We start from the raw sequence: 23,978 nt of genomic DNA on the forward strand, positions 1-23,978 counted from the left end.
TCAAAATGGGCAATGTTCTTCATGTCTAACTTAATAATCACTCTCAACCATGTCCCAACAGAAATGTTGATCTTTAAATAAGGAGATAATTATTTCCGGTGTATTGAATTTATATTTTGCAGATTGTATGTTCAGTGAGAATCATGATGGCTAAAGAGTTATATATTCAGACTCAACATCTAAAATAGTGTCACATGATAAGTATCTTGGATAATTGTTCTGAAGAGATGGTTTTTAAGTTCTGAATGTCCTGACTCTTAATGACTGTTTTAAAGCCTTATACACCCTTAATACCTACTGAGATGCTCTATAATTCGGTCAATCGTAGGTTTAAAGAGGGCATTCATTGCATCAGGACTCATTCTCAGCATTCCTTGGGAGGACCACTTCACAAAATCCACACTGAAAAAAAGAAGAAAGCTTCTTTTAAAAGACCCTAGCCTAGTTCTAAGGCACTTTCTTAGAGATACAGTCATGAAATCAGCAGAGGCAACATTGTGCAGGTTAAGAATGTGCTGCAAGAGGAAATGTGAAGTGATGGGTCAGTATTCCATTATATTCAACACTATTCAACACTAGGAGGAAGATACTGTATAAAACTGGCAGGAAACTCTTGCCTATTCTGCAATTGAAATATTTTTTCTGTGCCTGACACCCCATTCCCCTGCAATGTATGTAGGTAGAATTTCTCATTTGAAGGAAGACTTTGATTTGGCCAGGATCTCCACTTGTTACAGAGGAAAGGCAATTCACAGCAAGGGCATGCTCTTAAAGATGACTAGAGGCTTTGCACTAGCACAGTGTTGTCCAAACTTGGCCACTTTAAGATGAGTGGACTTCAACTCTCAGAATTCCCCAGCCAGCATGGCTGGCTGGGGAATTCTGGGAGTTGAAGTCCACTCATCTTAAAGTGGTCAAGTTTGGACAACACTGCACTAGCAGAACACACATTTATTTCTACAAGGAAGGAAACCCACTTTCTAAAGAACTGCTTTTGAGTTGGTGAGCCTTTTGGATCAAAAGAGCATGTGACAGTGAGGGCCAGCCAGTTAGTGAAACTCAAGTGTCATATTTTGTGTGAGAAGAAGTGTTTTTCTAGCAGAGAGCTAGCATTTCCCCCCTCCTGTTTGAAGAGGTAACGTGTGTTTTTTCAGTTCTGCTAAGGAGATGCCATTGACTTGCATAGTTACTATAACATCCTTTCTATCACATATTAATGGGAGATATTGTTCCAAACAGAAGAAAAAAAAGAAATCCACATCTTTCTTACATGACCTTAAGGTTGTTTACATTAGCAAATGCTATGATAAACAGTCCATACTCTCATGATAAATGGAGCACTTTCACGGAATGAAATAATAAGGAAAGGATAGAAGAAGGGAAATTCCTATGCTGAGGTTTTCTTTTTGTAGGAAGGTTTGCATCTGGCAATTTTACAGTCTTAATGCTGGAAAGGGGGAAAAAGTCTTTTATATACTGGTGTTCCCTCATGTATTGTCAGCCATTTTGTCCAGTTGTACTTGAATTAATTATTCATTTCTTTTATGGTAAAGCTTACGCACATCTATTCAGAAACAAGTGACTCCAGTGTGATTTATTTCCAGAAAAAATAGTCACAAGGCAGCTTGACTGATTTCTGACTTACTTGCTTTTCCTTAAGGCATGTTCCACACTGTGACCTCGAAACTTCTTGTAGTAGTCAATGAAAGAAAAAGGCAGGGTGATATTCAGCGGATTTGTCCGATCAGGAGCTGCTGCTCTCTTGCGAGATTCAAACGCTATCATCAGATCAACCCATGCGGCAGGTCGCTTGATTTTAAATTGTTCGATAAAATCTTCTCCAAATATTTTACACAGGAGTTTTTCAAATTCGTAGTCTACACCTAAAGAGCCATATGGCCCACCTGCATCAAAAACAGAATATTGTTAACAGAAGATATTACTTAAGAAATGATACCGCCAAAAATGTATGAGTATTGCGTTATGCATTAAAAAAAGAAGAAGCAAACTTCCAGAAAGCAAACTTGACAGGATTCACGCTGGATTAGATCCAGGTATAGAAGAAAACCACTGAAACCAGTGAGACTGATAGTCATGATTAATTCCAGTCCCACTCAGTCTGCTTCAGCATTTTATGGCTAAACTTAGATCAAAACCACCAAGAATCCAACACCTGTGATCTCACAGGCATATGAGGCCTCCAAAACCTTTGATGTTTTTTCCAGAATCCTCCATAACTTGCTGACCTATGTTAGTTTTTAATTTGGTAAGAGAAAATAAAGCTATTAAATCCTTTCAACTAATCTGAAATTCAGGTTACAGGGAAGTAGCTAAATTATTTTAAACGTGACCTTAATATTTGTCTGCAGTGGCAGGATAACTCCATGATACTCGTTTTAGAGACTCTGTAATATTCTTGAGGAATTTCAGATCAGGAATTATAAGAGACTGTTAGAGAAACAATGATTAAGACTTTTAATGTATTGTAAAATTCTAATAAAAATATTTTTAAAAACAGACTAAGACCTGACAACATTTGGATGTTGTAGAACCTTAGTCATCTATAGCAAAACGTGCAAAGATCTACAAATAGATCTCAATCTATCTTCTGCCACTACTGCCCTAAAATAAAAAATTAACTCCAGATGTTTCTCAAACTACTAAAGAGAAGGAACACTAACAGTAAACCCAGAATTCTATTTTGCCTCAAGAGAAATATCTTGAAAAGTAATGTTGGAAGGCAGCATTTCCTAAATGGGTCAAACTGAAAAGGGATTATAGCATTTATTATGCCAAACATCTGAGTCAGTAGAAGTGAAGATAATCACTTTGTTGTGCTTCATGTAAAACAGATACTGACATCAACATGGTCTTGTGAATGACAAGTAGAGATATGACATCCTACTGGCATCATCTAATCTTTGTATTTTATATGCTAACACTAAGCAGCATTAGTGGATTTATAAACATTTTGCCTAGAAGAAAGGCAGGTTCAAGCACCTTCTTGCCACGATAAAAGGCTATGAAAAAAGACTCCTGAACTGAAATGTGTACATGACTACATGTGCTATTCACTGTGTCTTAGAATGCTAAGAACTGGAAATGAGAGGAGAAAATTTCTGAGTTCTGTGGAAAAAGAAGTCAGTTTTGGAAATATTATGTGGATCCATCCAGAGAAATGCCTTGACTATGTGGAATGTGCATACAATTTTAGGAAAAGGTATTGAGCTTCCAACCCTGAAGTTCTCCACGATCAGTTAATGGTCACTAACCACACAGCACACTAAGAAATCTCAAGGGCATGGTCACTCAAATATAAAATTGTAAACAGTAAAATATGCGTTGGTTGTTGGTCCATGCTAGCACTTCTCTTTTCAGGGTTGTCTTCTGTCATCTTCCCTAAGTTTTTGTTTCTTTTAATTCTTTCCTTCTGAAGTCTGGAGATGGAGAAGAAGTAACAGGAAAGCAAAATATCAGGACTATCGACACTGCTGGGAAGAGTAACTGTGGAGGTAAGAGCTGGAGAAGCTTTCCCCATCAGAGGCAACAGGAGTGGTGCCATGAGTTTTCAATATCTTTCCCTTATGATCAGGATACCACATAACAGATGTCAGCTCTGTTTGTTCCTTGCCATCAAAATGTGCATGGCCAAACATGCCACAACATTTGTATATTCAGTGTACAAGGGTCAGAGATCTAGCTCCATCCATCCACCCATATCTGTGTCTAGAAATCTATGTGAGAGATCCTGGCCTTATCAGATGGTCCCCTCATGCAGAAGAATGCAACATCTGTAGGTACGTTAAACCCATGGATAGTAGCTGTGTGTGGCTAGCCAAAATGATCCCACAATATAATTACATATTCCTTGTGTCATTTCTCAAGAAATCACCAAGTGAATAACGCACGAAGACAACATAGTTACTCCTTAGTTACTACATTTTCTTCATGTAAAATGCCTACACTGGACCTGAGGGACAAAATTAGATGCCACTCTCTGCTATATTTATCAGATTCAATGCACTGCGTAATTTCTTCTTCCTTTCTTGAAGCAAAGAATGTGTTGAGGAACTGCAGTGCCAATTTTTGCTTTTCTTGAAAGATAGGCTAATTTGGAACAGACTGTATGACTTCCAGCAAACGTCGTAACGAGTTATTTTCAGAGCAGAGAAATTAAATATTCTATAAATAGTAGGAGTGAGGAATCCACTTTACCTGTTGCCTTGTATAGTTCCTTCAGGTGTCCTTCAGGTAACCTGATCTGGTGCACAGTCACATCAACTGTTCCTCCTCCACCATCAACAACTATGTAACGGTCACCTATTAATTCAAAAGGAATAACAAGGTTTTTTTTCCCTCATAGATGTTTTGTATTTATTTTAGAAGCCATTTCATAACAATCACAAGGAGGTTTACAAAAAAAAAATTAAATTATGCAACTGAAGCCTGTGCCAAAACCCAGAAATATATTTCACCGTATGAGCTAGCTTGCTACTGAGTAGGCAGTGATTTGAGAATGGAGAGCAAATTAGGAATGCAGCACATTTAGGCACTGACGCTTGAAGAATGCAACTAAGTGATAACTAGAATAACTCATGTTATTTATACTGTAATTTGCTTTAAATAATGAACAGAATAAAGATATGTGAGTTAATAAAGATAAATAGGTTTATAGTGGTTCCCTCTCCCCCAAAGGAATTGTGCTTTCATTTTGCCTTTAAACAACCCTGCAGTTCATTATTCTTGAATGATTCACAGAACAGCAAATAATGTCTATCCTTTCTGCCTTTGCCTCACTGTTGCTCTCCTGGGTGGGAAGCAAATTGCTTATTTAAAGTATGTACAGTCCAGTTATAAAATCTTCTAGGCCATTCACAGACCAACAAAATTGCAAATACTTTTAGATGGCAATAAAAAGATTTTAAAATAATTAGGATACCGCCATCAAAAAGCCATACACCTCACCTAATCAAGCTACATAGGGCATTCGAGTTTAATAAAAGGATGCTGCATTGTGTGTGGAAGTAGACTGAAAGCCACTGAAAAATGAACATGCTGGTATATGACTTGTATTAGCAAGTTGCTATTAACAATCTTGCCTTCCCTCTTGGATCAGCTGAAAATTTAGGATAATCTTTAAAAGCAGCACCCTGTTATACAAATTGCAAATGCAGGAAGCCTTCCCAAACCTGGGTGTCCTTCAGAGGTGGGGTAAATTCCAATTCCTAAAATTCTTCAGCCAATGTGACTAGCGTTGAGTATTCTGAGAACAAGTCCACACATCTGCAGACTTTGTGGAAAGCAGTGGTTGGGTATGGAGGTAATTGCAGTGAGGAACAACAGAAGCTTGGTCTAGCAGAATAGTTTTTAACACATGTATTTGCACATTTGCCTTTAAATGGCCCTCTGCATTTCTTAGGTTCAAATAATCATAAAGCCACCCAAAGAACAAGACCAGAATCTCGCAGACAACACACTTCTGCTGGTAGTGCAAAACCAGCAAGAGCAAAGGAAAGGACACTACCTTCCTCCAACTCGGACCAGATTTCTCCTATGACATTTTCAACCAAAAAGGTGCGGCTCTGTCGATTTCGCCGAATGTGTTCTTTTGCTAGTGGGTGACACAGAGAGAAAAGGACTGAGTATAAAAGAGCAGAAGCGAAGCTGTGTGTATATGGAACAGAAAGCAGATGCAGGGAGGTGGGCTAGACATCGTCAGAATTACAGCTAATGTGTTGGTAATAAAAGCTATAGTCCCAGAGGGGTGTAGCTCTTGGTGAAATTCTTTCAACAAATGGACTCAAAACAGGCATTGATAGTGGTTGAAGGCTTTTAATTCTATATAAACCAAACCTTTTATTGTAAACTTGCCATAAACATATAATAAAGATAAGCAAAACAAATTCTGCTGAAATTATTTTTGTCAGCTGAAGAAAACTATGTTCTTGCAGCAGAGGATGCAAGGGAGAGAGACTACCGTTTGGATAAATCCATTATCAGAATAGACTGCACTTGAGTTGCAATGTTTTGCTGTTAGGCTATTAATTTACAAACAACATGAATAAAAGAATCTGACATTAGACAGATCATTTGTCTAGTTAACCTTAGCAGGTCTGTAGTGCAGAAACACACAACATGGTGCCTACTTACACCAAGATATCTTAGGCACTCCTTTTGTACTCACAAGGCTCCCTTTCCCACCTTATTTAAAGTAATTTAAATAGATTATTTTAATTTGAAAAACTCTGAGGAAGCAGGCTTTCTGCAAAACAAAACACCAGCATCTTGCATCATTCTTATCTCCAGCAATATCCACAAACAAACAAACAGAATTTCCTGCTGAAAGGGCTAGTTTGCCTTCTGGTCAATGGGCATTTTGTAATTGCCGAAGAACCCCCCACCATCATCTTCATCACTGTCATCTATTTATATGCCGTCCAACTCCCAGTGACTCATAACAGAATAAAAAAGCAAATGCCAGTTTAAAAAGGTAATTTCATATTAAAATGTCCCTGTGTGCAACACTGGACAACATTGCCCTTTGAGTTTTAGTTGTTTTCTGTTTTTTTCCTTAGAGCTGGGATGAAGGGAAAGGCCCTCGGCAGACAGACTACGTTGAGTCAACAGATTCACTGAGAATACCTGGCAGGAGCAGCCAGTCAAGTTTAAATTATCACCCCTTCCAGTTTGTAATGGCCCAGATTATCTACAGGTAACTCTCAACTTATGACCATTCATTTAATGACCATTCAAAGTTACGATGACTCTGCAAAAAGTAATGACTGGTCCTCGCATGTACAACCGTTGCAGCATTGTCACGGTCACATAATCAAAACTTGGGCATTTGGCAACAAGCATATATTTATGACAGCTGCAGTGTCCTGGGGTCACTTCTGACAAGCAAAGTCAGTGGGGGAAGCTGGATTCGCTTAACAACCACATGGTTCACTTAACGACTGTGGTGATTCACTTAATGACCATGGCAAAAAGGTCATAAAATCAGGCATGACTCACTTAACGACCGCATCACTTAGCAATGTAAGTTCCAGTCCCAACTGTGGTTGTAAGTTGAGGACTACCTGTAATCTGAGATGCGTTCATATTATCTTTTGTTTACAAAATCAGCATGGTTGATTAAAGAATGAGGAAAGGCAGATTTTTCTTTTCTTTTATTCTCCAGTTTTGGAAAATATTTTCACATATCTTCTTTGCCATTGTTAGATATATCCTTGGGCACTGGGGACAGGGTGATTGGAGTTTCTGCCTAGAGGACAATAGTAAATGTGAGTCCCTGATCACCAATTAATGGCTGTTTACTAATTTGGTTTTATATCTGGTTTATTGTATGCTCCTCAGAGTTACAGTGTTCGAGTTGTGCAGCCATATACATTTCTTTAAATCAGTAAATTAAATTAAATTAAATTAAATTAAATCAGTAAATCACACCCAATAGCAGTTTAGTGTTCTCTAAAACAGCACAGTTCACATTTTAATTAGACTGGTATAAATTAGTCTGGCAACCCCTCATACATTGGCGTGCAAATTCCACAATTTGCAAGAGAAAGCTAACAGGCAAGTGACTGTCTTGTTTGTGATGACTCATTCCTAGTTTCCCCATCATCAAAATCAGACCAACTTACAGAGACACATTTTGTCTAAATACTTCCACAGGAAAGCATGTGGACTGTGGGAATTAGGTTCACCATCAAATCAAAACCTGATTAAAAGAGTGGTACCTGGTGTAAAACCTGAGCCAACGGTTTCACTTGGGTTGTAGCCATTGACAGGTGCTCTACTGCTCAGGTCTATCATCTGATGGAGGCGGAGTTTCCTGCAATAAATTGATGCAGCTTCTGGTTCCAAGGCAATTATCAGTTGTTCAGGAATCTCTGGGGATGCCATGCCTGCCTGTGAGTAGTGGATCATAAAACAAGGACAGAGAGGAGGAGAAAGCAGATGGAATTGAAAAAGATTATTTATTTATATATACATATATGCCATATTCAAAGTAATCCTAATCCTGATGTTGGTTCCCCCCCTTTTTTTTCCTTGTCTCTATCATATGCTAAACTTTTGGGTTGAAGATTGAAATATTTAGTTTTGTTTCACTGGACAGAGAGATCTATAATTTGCTTACTGAATATAGCGACAGAGGTCCTTAGAATACACAAGAAAGAAGTGTGTTAACAGTTGGATAAATTATCTTTTGTTAGGCTTTTGAAATTAAGTTGCACAAAACAACCAGTGCAACTTTGCTCTTTTCTGCCTCACCTGGATTAAATACAGCTTTTAAACTAAGGGAGAGCATCTAATTTTTTTAATTATTATATTTATAATTGACTTTCCATTAAAACTGCCCAAGACAACCTATGAGAAAGATGTTGTACAAAAGTGTTTAAAATAAATCTGATCTCATGATCACTCAATGTAATGAAAAGATTAAGTGGGGTACTAAGAATATGTATGTTCCAATGTTTGAAATGACCACATGAATCAATACTTTTGATATTTAACTAATGTGTTAGAATATAATCTCAAGAGTCACAACATTTTTTTTAGTCTTCCCCGCATGGTCCATTGGCTTCAGTGGGCACAAAACAATTGTGGAACTAATGAGATGAGGATGAGAAGATGATGTATGGGGGTATCAAATACTCTGGGCCTCTGAAAGGATTAAAAAGCCCATGCATTCAAGCCAAAATTAAAGTGTATTTATTTGGGCCATGCCAAGCTTTCGAAAGAAGTGATTCATAGCATGTGGGAATGCATATCAAACACCTCTTTTTCAAAAGTTAAAGTTGCCCTCAACTCCCGCATGTCTCCTTTGGAAGCTCTAATATTTAAGCCTCAATTCCTTGACTAGAAAACCAGCTTTTGGATGCTGGGGCTAAATATGCTTAATAGCATTAAAACATAATCTTGTTTTTTAAGAACTAAACACAGTATTTTATCAGAAAATACTGATCATGCCAGAAGAAACATCTTTTTTTTTTCACTTGCTTTTAATTTAGCAATGCTAACTCCTATTTGGTCTACTCCATTTTCAGGGGGTCTGAAACTCAATCCAAGGAGTAGAAAAAGCAAGTCCAAGAACTACTTTAACCTACAAGAAGTGCGGCTGGTCAAGTAGGGTGGAAGACTATATATTTGTGAAAGGTTTGGTTTTAAAATGAGTGGGGAACCTGCTGCCTCCCCAGTTAACGTGGGACTCCCTTCTCACCAGCTGCAGCCAGCATGACCAATAGTTCCATACACTTTGGAGGAACACAAGTTCCTGCCACCATTTTTAAAGCAGCATCCAACAGCTGGATCACAACGATACACCTCATTTACTTTACATAACAACATTAATTTGTGTAAACTGCTTTTTTTTTTTAAATATTTTTTTATTTTTACAACAAACACAGAACATACATGAACAAACAAAAACATAAAAAGACATAAAAAAAGCATCTTCCATTTTATACCGTGTGTCAACCAGTTACCAACTCGTTGGTGCCCCTTTCATAATCTTAAATTCTCATATCATCTATTCAAAATATACTTGTATACTTATCAATTAACAATTATTAATCATTCATAGCTAATCTATAGAATCATTTATTACAAGAAATTTTAACTTTCAATAGGATTAGTAATACATTTTCATCTATCGATTATATGTGTATATATATAATAATTAATATCAAATTTCTATTATAAAATTTCCTAATCCATTACATTACTATATTTTCTCAGTGTCATATAAAATTACTTATCTTCTTACTCTAATTTCAAATCTCAATTTAACTCATCTCTGCACATTCCATAATTTTCAATAACTTCCTCCTGCATAAGTACTTTTTAATTTTTCCAATTCTTAAAAGTTACAGTTCTAACCAGTATCAGTTACAATATCAGTTACAGTTCTAACCGGATTACAGTTCTAACCAGATTCTTCACTACATGTTTCAACAAAAATGTCTCTAGTTTAAAATCTATATGTTACTATATTCAACCATGTATAAATTTTAGTCTAATCTCTTGAAACATTTACAATCAAATACAATTTTTAACTATATATCTCGGATTTATACTTTATTCCAGCGCTTGCATAATTTTGAGTTCACCCTTTTCATTCAATATCCCAAAATATCTAGCTGTTTATTCCTTTTTCTATATTATTGGATAAAAGAAAGCAATAATAAATGTCCTTTCAAACATTCTGCTTTTTGAAGCTTCTGTCAGTTCCATCATTGTTGTATTCCCCTCGTTTATTCTTTAAACATCTGAAGTAGTTTCTTTCAATATTGTTTTACTTCTTCTTTTTGTGCATTCTCTTAATACGATTTTCCATTATAATCTTTTTCTCACCCTCAGTGCCAAGAACAAGTCTGTCCCTCTTCATTTATCAGGTGATTAACCCTTTTAATTCTCAGTTTATAGGCCTCACAATAATTCTGTTTAATGTTTCCGATTTCTTGTACTATTTCTTCCTTTTCCATTGATCCCGTTTTATGTTTAATTAAGTCCATTTTAGCTTTAATATCTTTTTTTCTTTTTTTTTGCGGGAATTTCTGCAGCTCTTCTTCCAGTTTTTTATAGTCATCCTCAATAGTTTAAAGATCTTTTTCTGCATTGTGTTTCTCGTATAATTTATTATCTTGATAAACCTTTATTGAGTCAAAGGATTCTTTATCTTTGTTCTTGCCAAAAATAAGAAAAAAAAAAGCAAGAGAAGAAAAAAAAAAGAAGAGGAGGGAAAAGACTAAGTCTCTTTAAAAAAAATCCAACTGAGGGGGGAATGGAGAGCAAAGCAGAGCTTCTAGCAGAAAGAAGAGCTACTGCCACTAATCAGGGCTCTTGTGACTAGCTCAAACTTTCCATCTTGATATTTTCAAAATCGCTTTCAACTCCACTTTCTTGTTTATAGTTACGGATGGCATCTGATGTAAACTGCTTTTGATGGCATGGATGCAGTAGAGGAGCAGAGTATAATTTTTAATTTAAGAAACATCCTGTTTTAATGATCTACTTGGGATATACTGTATGTTGGAGTGGCAAGGTATTTTACAAAGCATGAATCCATTTTTCTAATCACCACTTTTTCTAAAGTGGGTTAGGGTTAGGGTTAGACTTCCTTTTATGAAGTAGTGCACTGAGCCCTCTTTTGGGGGTAAAAATAATAATCAAATCCCAAATATAGTTAAGTGTCTGTAAAATATAACAACTTCTCAGAAAAGTAAAAACCCATGACCTTAACGCTATCTGATACTGTGGAGTCACTGATGATGTTACCTAGTCGGGTAATGAAATGACTGACTCTGAGCTACAGATAATTCTCTTCTATTGCTATCTGATATCCTTGGATGCACCTACCAAAATTTATTCAAGTTCTGTCTATGTATCAGATTTCCACACCATTTTTTTCCTTACAGCAAAAGTTGGCATTTTTCAGATTTGGTGGATAATGATGATGATCATCATCATCATATTCATCAACAATCATCCCCATAATCTTCTACATAGAGTTAATAAACAGCTGAGTGGGGGCAGACCCCATAATGGAATAATTGGTATATGTAGACTTCCACCTCTTGAGTCATTGTTGAAACCACAGACTCTTAACTGCACAGCCTAATTTAGAAACCCTCTTGTCCTTAATTTTTTAACCAAAACCCATGCCTAGTGCCAATTATCCCTCTGCTTGTCCACAGCAGCACTCTGAACTTGTCCATCCAGAAGTTTAAAATCTCTTAAAATTGGCTCATAGCTGATTCCTCTCCATTGGATGGATTAAGCCAGAGGTTTCAAACTTTTTCACACCACAGAATCCATTATTATCCTGTTCAAGAGGCAAAGCTTGGCTGTGTTTGAGTGAACTTCTTTCACCCTTTGCCTTACTCTCTCACAGTACCCTGGATTAAACATTAAATGCCAAATGTCAGGAAGTCAGATTTTTTAATTAGCAGTTAATATGACCCTGACATACAGCAATGATAACGCTTCTGTTTTAAAAAAATATTATTTTTCATTGAGGAATTGTCATTGTTCAATAAAATGCTTCTTTGGTTAATTGAAAGTTGTTTAACCTCTTTATCTAAGTGAATTGATAACGTACGGACTTTCATACATGCCTATGGAGAAGTGGAGTTCAATGAAAATTACTTCCAGGTATGTGTGACCAGAATTCACAAAACTGAACTATAATGTATATAAATATGCACATAATTTTCTAGTATACATACACACACAATCCGTATTACAAATAATCTGGCATGAAGGAACTCAAACACAACTGGATTTGTCAACATTTTGGAGCTTTCGAACAGAAATGAAGTGGCTTAAGTATGCTATTTTAATAGAACATGGATCCCCCTCTTCTGCTGCATCCTTTGGAGTTCTTGCCACTTTCTATTTTGGAAAATTTCAGCCACAAAAGTGAGGCGATGTGTGTCTATTTTCAGGAATAGTTCATGGTACCAAAAAAGAGAAATTTAATTTCTCCCAGCGCTGTGCCATATTCCAAGTGTAAATCCTAACCAACCTCTTCTAATGAGCATACAAACTGGTTTCAAAAGCAAAATTGCTTTAAAGATAGAAAGTATTAGTTTGGAAAATAGGTAATCAGAAACAAATCCAAGCCCAGCATTACAAGAGACAGTGGGAAATCACTTCTTGGAAATATGTTCCTCAAAGTAAATGGGTATTAAAATTACTTTCAATCTTAATAAATTATATGTTGGTAAACCACCCATGATTCTTTTTAAGATCTAAGATAGGAATTTAGCACCACAAGTAATTCAGTTATGGTACTTAACGCCTTGCATTGGTTTTACTTACTGCATATCTATGATTTAGGATAAGGGGGGGGGGGGCTGACATTCTGCTCTATGAAGCAGGCCAGAAATAGCGTTTGCTTTTCTTGCACACCATCCTTTCAATTTGATGCACATCCCTATTTGTCAACAAACAGCACAAATGTTTGCTAATTAATTGAGCTGTATAGCTTATATATGCAAGAGTGCTCTAAAATATTTCTGGCTATTTAGAAGTAGCAGTGAAGGATTCATTCTGGGGAAAGTACCTAACCTATTAGCATATTGTTACATTGTGTAGCAAATGCAGGAGGGGCGTATTCCATTAATCTTATTTGTGCAACCCCAAGTCCTGCAATTACGTCTAAATTGGACGTTAATATACATTTCTTGCTTCATGCATTTTAACACAATGATCAATTAGCTTCCTTAATTAATTATGGCTTCAAAATGATGCAACCTTATCCCACTTTACATGCTTCATAACAAACATTAGTATTAATGTAACAAAGGGGATTAATTAGTGAAAGTATCATCAGAAGAATCACATCCACAACAATTTGCAGTGATGATAACAACAATCCACTGACTAACAACCATCTGCCTCCACTAGCAAAGGACATTTCCATGAATTTTCCCATTTCCCTTAATATTTCTAATGTGGCTCCTTTCTCCTACTTTTGATATTCTGCAGACAGAAAATGAAGCCCTGTTGGAGGTACAGTTTTGAATCATTACGTCATCATTCCAAAAGATTCTGCTGTCCTTCTCATACAAACTAATATTTAGTCATGAATCAGTAACAACAATAATATGCCTCTTACAAATATCAAATATTTCAGCCATTCTCTGCAGTGTCATGTAAAAGTTACTAATATAAACAGTATAGTTTCTGGCAATGTCTAAATTAATTATATATCTCATTTGGATGTGACAACCACCAGGTTACCTGCCCTAAAATCTATACACAGAAACTGGAAACAAGATTTATGAGAAATAAAAATTATAATTGTTCTGCCACAAAATGGGCTGGAAAACACTAGCACGAGATGCATTTGAGGAAAGGATGGGAGAGAAATCAGGAAATCATTTTAGTTAGGGAGACATAGCATTTGATACTCGAAATGGCTAATACAGAATTCTAAAGATGTAGATCCAATTCTGAATATTCATATTCTGAAAAAGACAAAACAAAAACCCAGCACAGAGACTTTATAATTCAGTGTTTTTCAAGCTTGGCAACTTTAAGATGTGTGGATTTCAATATAAGCATGCTGACTGGGTAATTCTGGGAGTTGAAGTCCACACATCTTAAAGTTGTCAAGTTTGAAAAACACTGTTCTAACTGATCAGCTGAGAGAATCTATCTAAAAAAATTCAGTAACAATTAAGGTGAATTTATTTGCACGCCATTCCTTTTTAAGAAGCCAGACAGCTTGATTCTTTTGAAGAGGAACATGTCATTTTGTTTAGCATTACAAAACTTTGAGGAGGAAAAACATTTACTTTTCAGGTTCTTGTCTATAACCAAGAAAAAAGGCAAGACAGACTGAGCTGAAAGTCTTGCACTCTGCACAGAAATAAAAATGTTACCAAATCAAAATTGTTCCAATCTGATCCCTAATCTGCTAACATAGCATCATATTTTTGGATGTGCCACCCAGAGTTTGTTTACCTCAGAGGGATTTTTACTAATTATAACTTCAATGTATGGGAAATCACATGCTCTGTGCTGACTCCATTGTTTTGGGTTTCCTCTCTGCTATATATATATGTGGGTGTGCGTGTGTGTAGGCTGGATAATACATTAGGAAGGAGATAGATATTTATGTACCTATTCCTTGCAAAAAGCAACGCCTGAATGATACTCATGGAAATTACCAGATAAAGTATCAAATTATTCAATTTTGAGGGGAAAAAAGGGGGGAGTTTCTTAATTTGTCTTATTTATAAATCTCAGATATGTACAAAACTATCTCATTGTATATCTGTACACTACTAAAACTTTTGTGTCTGTAACCTTCAACTGGATGAAACGGTGAGTCATAGAGCAACAATTTTTGAACCAAGGTACCTCAAATGGGCTAACTTACAGAATGTGTCCAAAATCAAAAGCCCAAATGAAGGGAAGGAAGGAAGGAAGGATTTCTGATGTTCCCTGGCAGCTTCCCACTAGCAAAGTCGATGGGGGAGCCAGCAGCAAGTCGTAAGTTGCTCACACTCCCACTGCTTTTTTGCCCTTGGTCATTCTGTTTCTCTGTTTAGGTAAGGAAATATCTCTGAAATGATGACCCAGTGGGTCATGGGTTGTCTAGTAGATTCTATGATTTGGGGTTGGGGTATTGTATCTTGATTTTCCTAGCCAAGCCACCCAGAGAAGGGGGAAAGTTGACACATAGTAAGCAATCCAAAATCAGCAACTAAGCTTTATGGATGAGGGAAGATTTGAATTTAGCTCAAAACTTTAACTACCTCACCACACTGAGCATGGTAACAGTTTTTTTAAAAAAATTAGTTTTACAAAATCAACATAACATTGCAGCTGAGAGCAAGGGGTCAATCTGCAGAAGCAGTTTTATATACTCCTGCTCCTTTGCTAAAACAGCATACAGTACTGCTGTTTGACCTACAGTACTGTGTACTGATACATCTGGAAAGCTGTAGATTGCCCGTTCCTAAGATACAGGCACAGTTTGTTCCTGATCCAATTAATCATGATTCATTGGACTGCAGCTGCTTTAGTCCTAAATTAGGACTAAAGTCCAAGAATATGATCCAACAGACAATGCAAAACATAACTCAAAAGTAACTTGCCAATGGGCCAGTATTCTGGATCTGCAGTATTATTATTATTATTATGGTTGGTTGCACAATCAGCCAGATGTTTAGACTGAATTTGGCATTTTTATGTACCTATCAAGTCCTTCCCTAGGACCTGGAATAGGCAGATCTTGTTGTTTGATGGTATTAAAGGCATCATTGCAGGATATAAGCTGTTCCAAACTATATTACTATGATGATGATGATGATGATGATGATGATGATGAGTCACACAGTCAGCCAGATGTTTAGACTGGATTTGGCATTTTTATCCACCTATCGAGTCCTTCCCAAGGACCTGGGATAGGCAGATGTTGTTTGATGGTGCTCATCATCATCATCATCATCATCATCATCATCATCATCATCATCATCATCATCATCAGTTTATGGATGAAGAATCTGTAATGCAATGTGAGTTGCAAGAATGTCTTTGCCCAAACCAAACAGAAGAAAACCATTCTGCTGATAATGCTACATTTCTGTACATTCAAGGTTCAGTGTCAATTGTTCTATAGCAGAAATTCATTAGGAAGTCTGGCTCCTTTTAAGAAACTCTCATAGTAAAAGTTTCAGCCCCCAAATCAACTAAAAACTTTAAATACCTATTATTTTTACTATCAGATTTTTGAATTCTGATGCAGAGTTTTCTTCATGGATAAAATGGTAATTGAAAGCAAGCATACTAAGATGCCAAAAAAAGCCATTTTTAAAAAAGGCAGGTTGAAATTTCTCAAGCAAATATATTGATGTAGTAGCAATAATTGCATCATTGACTTGTATTTTGCCTTTTCATGTGAATCATTATCCCTGTTCAGGTAATTCAAACAAATCTTGAACTCACCCGTCGAGCAGCAGGGAGTAGCTTCTACCATAAATACATATCATCTTCATCATCAAAATTTGTTATGGCTGCTCACTCCAAAAGACTTGCTAAAGTAACAAATCCTCCATATGTAAAGCTGTACCCATGAAGGCTTTCATGTAAGTTTGAACCCTGACTCTACAGGGAATCTCTGGTTCAGAAGGTAGCTTACAATCATACATGACAGGCAACCACTGTGAGTTTCCACCAGGGATGTCTGCAGGGTGTAGTTAAAAAAAAAGTCAAGATGGCTGTTGCAATGGTGCAATCAAAGGGACACCCATTTTTTCTATGCACATAAAAAATGGAGAGAGCCTCGCCTGCATTTTCACAGCCGCCATCTTGATTCTTCTCGCCATACCCTGCAAACACCCTTGGTTTCAACTACAGGCATTTCCATTTTGTCACTTGCCCACCATCATTTTCTCTATTTTTGTAATACATTTCTCCTGAGTGTTTATTGATCTGATTATTGATTAGCTATATGCTCACAAACATATGTGACAGATCCACACATTTTTCAACAACATCCCACTGTAACACACATGGGAATGTTAATGGAACATGAACTATTTTATTCACTTATTTTCCATGGTTACATATGCATAACAACATAAGGTCAGAGACAATAAAGATTAACATGAGACTCTAATATTTGAGCTTTACCTACAACTGTGTCCTTCCTGAAAACCTTAAAGTGATTTGGACAGAGCATCACCATTAGTAATCCTACAAGACAGACTGTTGAAAAAATGTTGCTCAACATTAGTGAAGGATGCAATGTATTCAACATTATTAGAACACATTAGGGGTTAATCAAAATACCCAGACACACTTTTAGGAAACATGCATTACCTAGTCATTGACAGTGGGATTATATAAATCATGCTAGCTATGAAAATCGAACAGATGATATTCTACAGATGCATCTAAATGTCTAAGACACAAATTAGTCTAAAAGTAATGGACAAAGATGTAATAAGGCTGTCTTCATCAATCATATAAGCAAAACAAACTTGGACCCAATGCCAGAAGTTTCTAAATTTATAAAAAATGAGGAAGAAGGTGGGTGTTTCTCAAAAATACATATGTGCTGCTCAAAAACACAAATTAACTTTGCATTTCTGTCTTCATCCTGTATCATTTATTGCCATGTGTTTTTTCTTTTGAAATACAAACCAGGTGTAATGAGACTACAGAATACCTTCAAAGCAAAGGATATTAGAGAGTTGATAACTGATTAAGATTTTTTTTAAAAAAAATTATGAACCAGGGAAATTCTGAGGTTGCAAATTGAGGGAGTGCTAACATCCACCTGATGTCAACCTCTCTAGGTAGAGGAGACCATGAAGTAACTCCACAGGTTATCTAAAACAATGTTTTATTGACATTGGCTTATCATAACAGAATCTTGCAAGTCTCATTGTGCTGTACATCCTCCTCCTCATAATTCAGTGAATTAGGGAGGTCTCTGTCTGAGATGCTTCCAAATGTTATCTCAATGTTCTGGACCTTAAAAATGCTTCAGCCCCTTTTGCCTAAGCAACTGCACCTGCATATCTCCATCAAGATCATCTTCCTTACTCTCTACACCTGCAACATTCACCTTACCTTATAGGCAGCTTGCCTCATAAACTGCTTTGCAGGCTGCTTCCAGATAGCTGGTACTGTGATGACCCATCGTACATCAGAATTTTCAAATTCTGACCCAGCTTGATCACTCAGTTCCTAAAATAAATAGAAGCAAAGCTGTAGTGAGATATAAAATTAGTACCAGCTGTTTCAAAAAGCATTGCTGCTTTTTAGTGGTTCCTGTGAAAATAACAGGCAATGCAAGAAGCATGAAAATTATGTCAATGTCAGTCTGTTAACCTGACTGAAACACTAAGACTGCCTAGGCTGCTAAATCAAGGCTTTAGGTTCATCCTATCAAGGCAATAGGAAAATATGGCTCAGGAAGGAAAAGAATTTCTCCAGAACCCAGCCCCAAACCCAACAAACATAAGAATAATTTTTGTTGGGGTCTTCTCCAAATGCTCTTTTCCTAGAACTAATCAGACTTATGACACTTGCTGTAAACATACAGCACATTCTATTATTTATTTAAAAGGGTTGCTTTATTTTAAAAAGGCATTTTAATTAAATCACTTTTTTCATTTTAAAACTTGGAGTTAACTGCAAATTCTTTCCCTGTGTTGGCATTTACTGTTTGTTAAAAACAAAAAACAGAACTGTCTGATCTTAATACATAAGGGGGACTAACTCAGTGTTTTTTTTAGGCATCTGTGTTCAAAAAAATAGTATTGGTAGGAAGACATTCCTTTTCAGCCAGAAGTTTTAAATCTTATTACTGTATTGCTGTTTAACCATACTTTTTTCCTCTTAAGAAAATTACATTACACCTTTTCATTATTTTTCTTGCTGAACCAAGAAGACAAAAAGGACATGCAAAGTTGCTGGTTGCTGGTGGTATTTATGATGAGGAATCCCATCACAGGGTAACAACTTTGCATGTCCTTTTTGTCTTCTTGGTTCAGCAAGAAAAATAATGAAAAGGTGTAATGTAATTTTCTTAAGAGGAAAAAAGTATGGTTAAACAGCAATACAGTAATAAGATTTAAAACTTCTGGCTGAAAAGGAATGTCTTCCTACCAATACTATTTTTTTCAATACCTGAAAAATATTTAAATCCATTTATTTTTGGCTCAAACCTGCTGTCTCCTCAAGAAGTGACCCAGCATTTTACTGTCAGCATTCTCCAATTTCCTTTGCTCCTCATGTTATGGTTTTTTCAAATACAAGTATGAAGTTAGCCTCCACCAACACCATACTGCATGAGTCAATATTTCCTGAAGAAATTGATTATTTTAAAATAAATTTCAGTCTGGGTTCAGGCCTTGTTATGGGACAGAGAATACTCGCATCATTTAACCCAGGAATTGGCGGTGGGAGATGGGGGTAGCGTTCAGCTCAAGTGGCAACATTTACCCAACCTTAGCTGGTATCAGACCTTCTTTCTTACAATCTGGGCAGGAAATAATTAATTTCAGGAAAAAAGGATCCAAGAGCCTGATTAATAGTATTTACGGAAAGGAAGAAGGAATGTTAAGGTTATAACATACAAATTCCAGCAAGTAATCTACTTTCATATGAGAAACCTTTATATAGGCAATGCAAGAATTCTTCCCCATTTTCTCACACTTTCTCAATGTAGGGGGATGGGACTTGTCTCTTCTATGAAGGTGGAGTAGTCTGCATCTGGTCATTGTTTTGGTAACTGTTCTTCCTATTATCAGTATGAGAAATAACTCTCACAGCTAACCTAAAAAAAATGTTAAGCAAGATTGGTATGGTTAGTATTTGGATGGGAGATCATCAGGCACTTCCAGAACTATAGGCTAGACCGGGAAGTCAAACAAACATTCCAGGAGACATAGTTGCAAGACAACTATGTGGATGTGCCCATATCCTCACCACAGTCAATCTCAGTTTAAGGGTGACTTTACTTTTTAATGTTTCTATTGTTTTTCCAGACTGCCTGGATGACATTGGGCTTAGAACTATTATTTTATAGAGGGACCCACTCAATCGTGGAGAGATAATCTTAGAAGGTGGTGGTAGGGAACTCCTATTTGACACTACTGCTATGGCCTGAGATGTTCCTGGAAATTCTATTATATTTCTTGGCTCCAAAACTTAATGATAGGCAAAATCTGTCTTTCGGTCTGAATCCAATAAATCTGTTCAAGTTCCAAATAATTTTGTGATGTTAATGGGATAAACAAGGGCATACAATCTGAAACTTGATTCAGCATAGATAAAAGTGGTCCTGGCTAATTAAAAGGCAGGTAAGGGAACAGAGATTCAACGTGGATTATGGTTACACAGGCTTTAAACATTTAGGTTCATATGTGGGTGTACATGTGGACCTATCCTATCCTTAAATCTGTGGTAGCCAGGAATATATTTATACTACTAAACTTGATGGGCCTACTGTGCTTGTTCCTCAAGGGATAATATCAGACTATAGCGAAAGATGTCTTAATTACATTCATTAATTACATTAAGTATTGTATTGTTGTATCTGAAATAAACTTGGAATCTTCAGCTTTTTCAGAATGCTGTAGCCAAATTATTGACTCGGGGTTGGTTATAAGGAAGTCAGGAATTCCTTGTTGTAACATCTGAAGTCTCCTGACAACATACATGTACAAACTGTCTCATTGGCTGTAGCTTAGATTCCAACCATGATTCAAAGCTCTGATCTAATGCCCTGCATGACTCGGGACCAGGCTTTTAAAAGACCACATTTTCCCAAGTTAATTAAGATCCTTGTCTTATTTCCTTCCTTCCTTCCTTCCTTCCTTCCTTCCTTCCTTCCTTCCTTCCTTCCTTCCTTCCTTCCTTCCTTCCTTCCTTCCTTCCATGCTTTATTTATGTGCCACCCACTCCCCAAGGCTCTGGGCAGCTAACAATTAAGATCAGTATTAAGTCAAAAGGAACTCTCTCAAAAACAAATAAATGCCCAAAAACAAAGTTGACATCAAAATAATAAACATAAAATATACAAAGTCACACATCCACCAGATTCCAACCTTCACTAACATCATGCTTTCTTTCTGCCTAAGTTGGAACAAGCAAGTCTTTACTGCTCTCCTGAAACCCAAGAGGGAAGGAGAAGAATAGATCTCCATTTGGGACAGAATATGCCTGCTTCTGATAATCTAATATAAATGGGACCTGGAGGGAGTTGACTATATTCACTCTGATCAGACACAGAAATGACTATGGAAGGAGTCAATCTCTCAGATAATCCAGTCCAGAGCCACGTAGGACCTTGAAGGTGACAAGCAGCACCTTGAATCACACTTGGAAGCCAAACAGCAATCAACGTAGCTCTCAACGTGGTGAGGCCAGTGCATTGTCCCCATCACCATATTCTGCACTGGCTGTAGCTTCTGAATGCTTCCCAAGGGCAGCTCCACATAGAGTGCATTACAGTAATCCAGGGGGGAGGTGGCTACAGCATGAGTGACTGTGAGCAAATTCTGTTTTATGTCCCATTCCTACTGCCAGCAGCACGTGAAAGGGGATTTTTTGCGATTGCTTCTATCCTTCCACTGGCTGGCAATGCCATGTTTATTTGGGTTTTGAAACTAATTTGCTGAGCGTTTACAGCCCAGTTTTTATGGGGAAAAATGGATGTAAATTTAATCAATTAAAATAAAAATCTCTCCAACCCTCAGTTAATATTGTGAGAATGCAAGGAATTAGAAATAGACAAGCAAAAGCATTATTCAAAGTCAAAGCAATTGTCCATCTTACTGAATATGTATCTGCCACTCTTCTTATTTCTTAGAAAGCAACTGGGGAGAATCATGACTTTGATCAGGGCTATGGTATGCAGGACAGATGGATTTAATTTTTTACCTACAATAACATTTCCCATGGAAACTCTTCTTATGCTTCTTTGGCCCTGAGTGCTATTTGCAACCAGGAATTATTTTTCTTCCATGATCCTGAATCAGGACTGGGGACAGGGAGGGGGAGAAGAATTTCTTGTGAGAAAGAATAAAAGGACCGTAAGCCAACACATTAAAAGATTTGCTTTAATGAAATGAATAGTTTGACTTCCAAAGCCTCTGCAACTTGAGAACACTTCACTGAGAATACTTCCAGAAAGCTCACAGCTGAAGTGTGATTCCAACTGTATTCTCTTGTACTTTGTCCATAGCCTTTATACTTAAATTATCAAAAGAGAACTCCAACACAGCTGGAACAGGACAGAAAAAAGAAGAGTAGCCTAATGCGAGTGGCCTGGCATGGGGATGGGCTTTGTGGCTTTTCCACACATTAGAGATGCTCATAGCCTTGGGACACAATAAGCAACCAATAGGGATAGACAATCTGGCCCTCTATAGTACTTTGAGCTTGAGCTTCCAACAAATTCCAGCAGTATGACCAATGGCAAGGATCTATGGGAGTGGTAGTCCAATTGCATTATAGACTTTGCAATAACAAGTCATAACCAGAGGACCTACCTCTGTTTACCAAATTACAGAATCTGGAGAAATCCCTTTCTGGATGCCCCATGATCAAAAATCAGATCCTTGGGTGACTGAAGGATTATCCAAGGATCTTTACTCAACTTTGTTTTCTGATTCAAACACATCTTTTTAAAAGCAAAATTATTTGTTGCCAATAATTATGTCACATTAGGACCATTTTCTAAATACGCTGAAGCAACACCAAATGGTTGCTGCTGATTACTGTGGAACCAGGATGTTACCAATGTATGAACCATGGTATTATCTTCTGGAAAGTCTCCTTAGTGAGGAAGGAAGGAGTTAAGTAGCTTGGATGTTTTAGCGTCATCAGTATTTCTACATTTCCTACAGCTGCTCCACTTTGTTTACATCAAAAAAACTGCTGCAGGCTGGAATTTGGCAAGGTTAAAATTGTTGGGCAGCATTTGTGACAGTTACAAATATAAAGGGCTGGAAATAGAAGTTGGTTTGCTTTTTACCTTTAATGCTTGTTCTTTAAAGTACTGCAGAGCATACGCAAATATTTCAAGGGCCTTGACTTTCTTGCCATTTGCTGCTGACAAGTCAGTTTCCAGAGTGAGATTCTGAGGAAGAAAATAATTTTCAGAAGTAATAAATATGAAACCACGCTTCTTGACTTGAGGGAATGAAACATTGAACTTCACCCATTATACCTTCTGCCTAATATTATGACAATTCCTAGTATTTTTAGGTTACACCATTTCATTTTTATTAAGGGTTAAATTATTTTGCCCTTCTTAGCTGTGATTTGCAAATTTAACCTGATGCTGATGTTTCCATTGATTCACACGTGTAGCTGAGAATAAGTGTAACTGACCAAACATTGGACAGAAAAAAGAATAGCCATTGTATATGGTGGCCTGACTGGATCACTATGTTGTATTTTAGTTGTATTTTCTTTTAATCTCATTTGATGCAGCTGTTTTATTGAGGCAATCCTTTGGGGAATGTGAAGAGTGGCTGTTAACATTTAAAATTTAAAAGGAGTGATATTTTATGTTTTTTTTAAATAAAGTTTTATCCTATTTATCTCTTGTGAGATTGGTCTTGTCTCCTGAGCAGATGAGAGGGTGAGGAAGAAGTGCTGATTCCGCCAGTTGTTACTGATGCCTTGACACTATATAACCAGGAAATGGCTACAGAAATTATTCCACTTTTTTATCTACGGTGGCACAGTGGCTTAATGATGCTGAAAGTTGCCGGCCAGAAATGGTCGACGCTTCAGTGGTTCGAGTCCAGCCTTCACATTAACAGGGTGAGCTCCTGTTTCCTCCCCAGTTCCTGTCAACCCAACAGTTCGAAAACTCACGTGAGTAGATAAATGGGGACTCTCACTCCAGTGGGAGGAAAAATGCTGGCGGCGCCTTGCAAAAAAGAGTCGGGAGCAGTTGCCGGTAAGCGCGAAAAACCGCGCGCCCCCGAAAAGGG

At 37.1% G+C, this 23,978-nt stretch overlaps 1 protein-coding gene across 1 annotated transcript in view; it reads right to left on the reverse strand.

Annotated features, from left to right (window-relative positions):
* Nucleotides 1-23,978, reverse strand: part of HSPA12A (heat shock protein family A (Hsp70) member 12A) — a 36,535-nt gene that overhangs the window by 1,366 nt on the left and 11,191 nt on the right. The window contains exons 4-10 of the mRNA XM_007433431.4: nucleotides 23,009-23,113; nucleotides 18,094-18,210; nucleotides 7,737-7,908; nucleotides 5,525-5,611; nucleotides 4,216-4,320; nucleotides 1,646-1,904; nucleotides 299-402 (exon numbers count right to left, since the gene is read on the reverse strand). Of these exons, the coding sequence (XP_007433493.2) occupies nucleotides 299-402; nucleotides 1,646-1,904; nucleotides 4,216-4,320; nucleotides 5,525-5,611; nucleotides 7,737-7,908; nucleotides 18,094-18,210; nucleotides 23,009-23,113 (949 nt within the window). The remainder of the gene's footprint in view (nucleotides 1-298; nucleotides 403-1,645; nucleotides 1,905-4,215; nucleotides 4,321-5,524; nucleotides 5,612-7,736; nucleotides 7,909-18,093; nucleotides 18,211-23,008; nucleotides 23,114-23,978) is intronic.

The sequence above is a fragment of the Python bivittatus genome, unplaced genomic scaffold (assembly GCF_059951505.1).
Source record: "Python bivittatus isolate LINGU-HERP-01145 unplaced genomic scaffold, Pbiv_v1 ctg000980_np1212, whole genome shotgun sequence".
NCBI classification, from domain to species: domain Eukaryota; kingdom Metazoa; phylum Chordata; class Lepidosauria; order Squamata; family Pythonidae; genus Python; species Python bivittatus.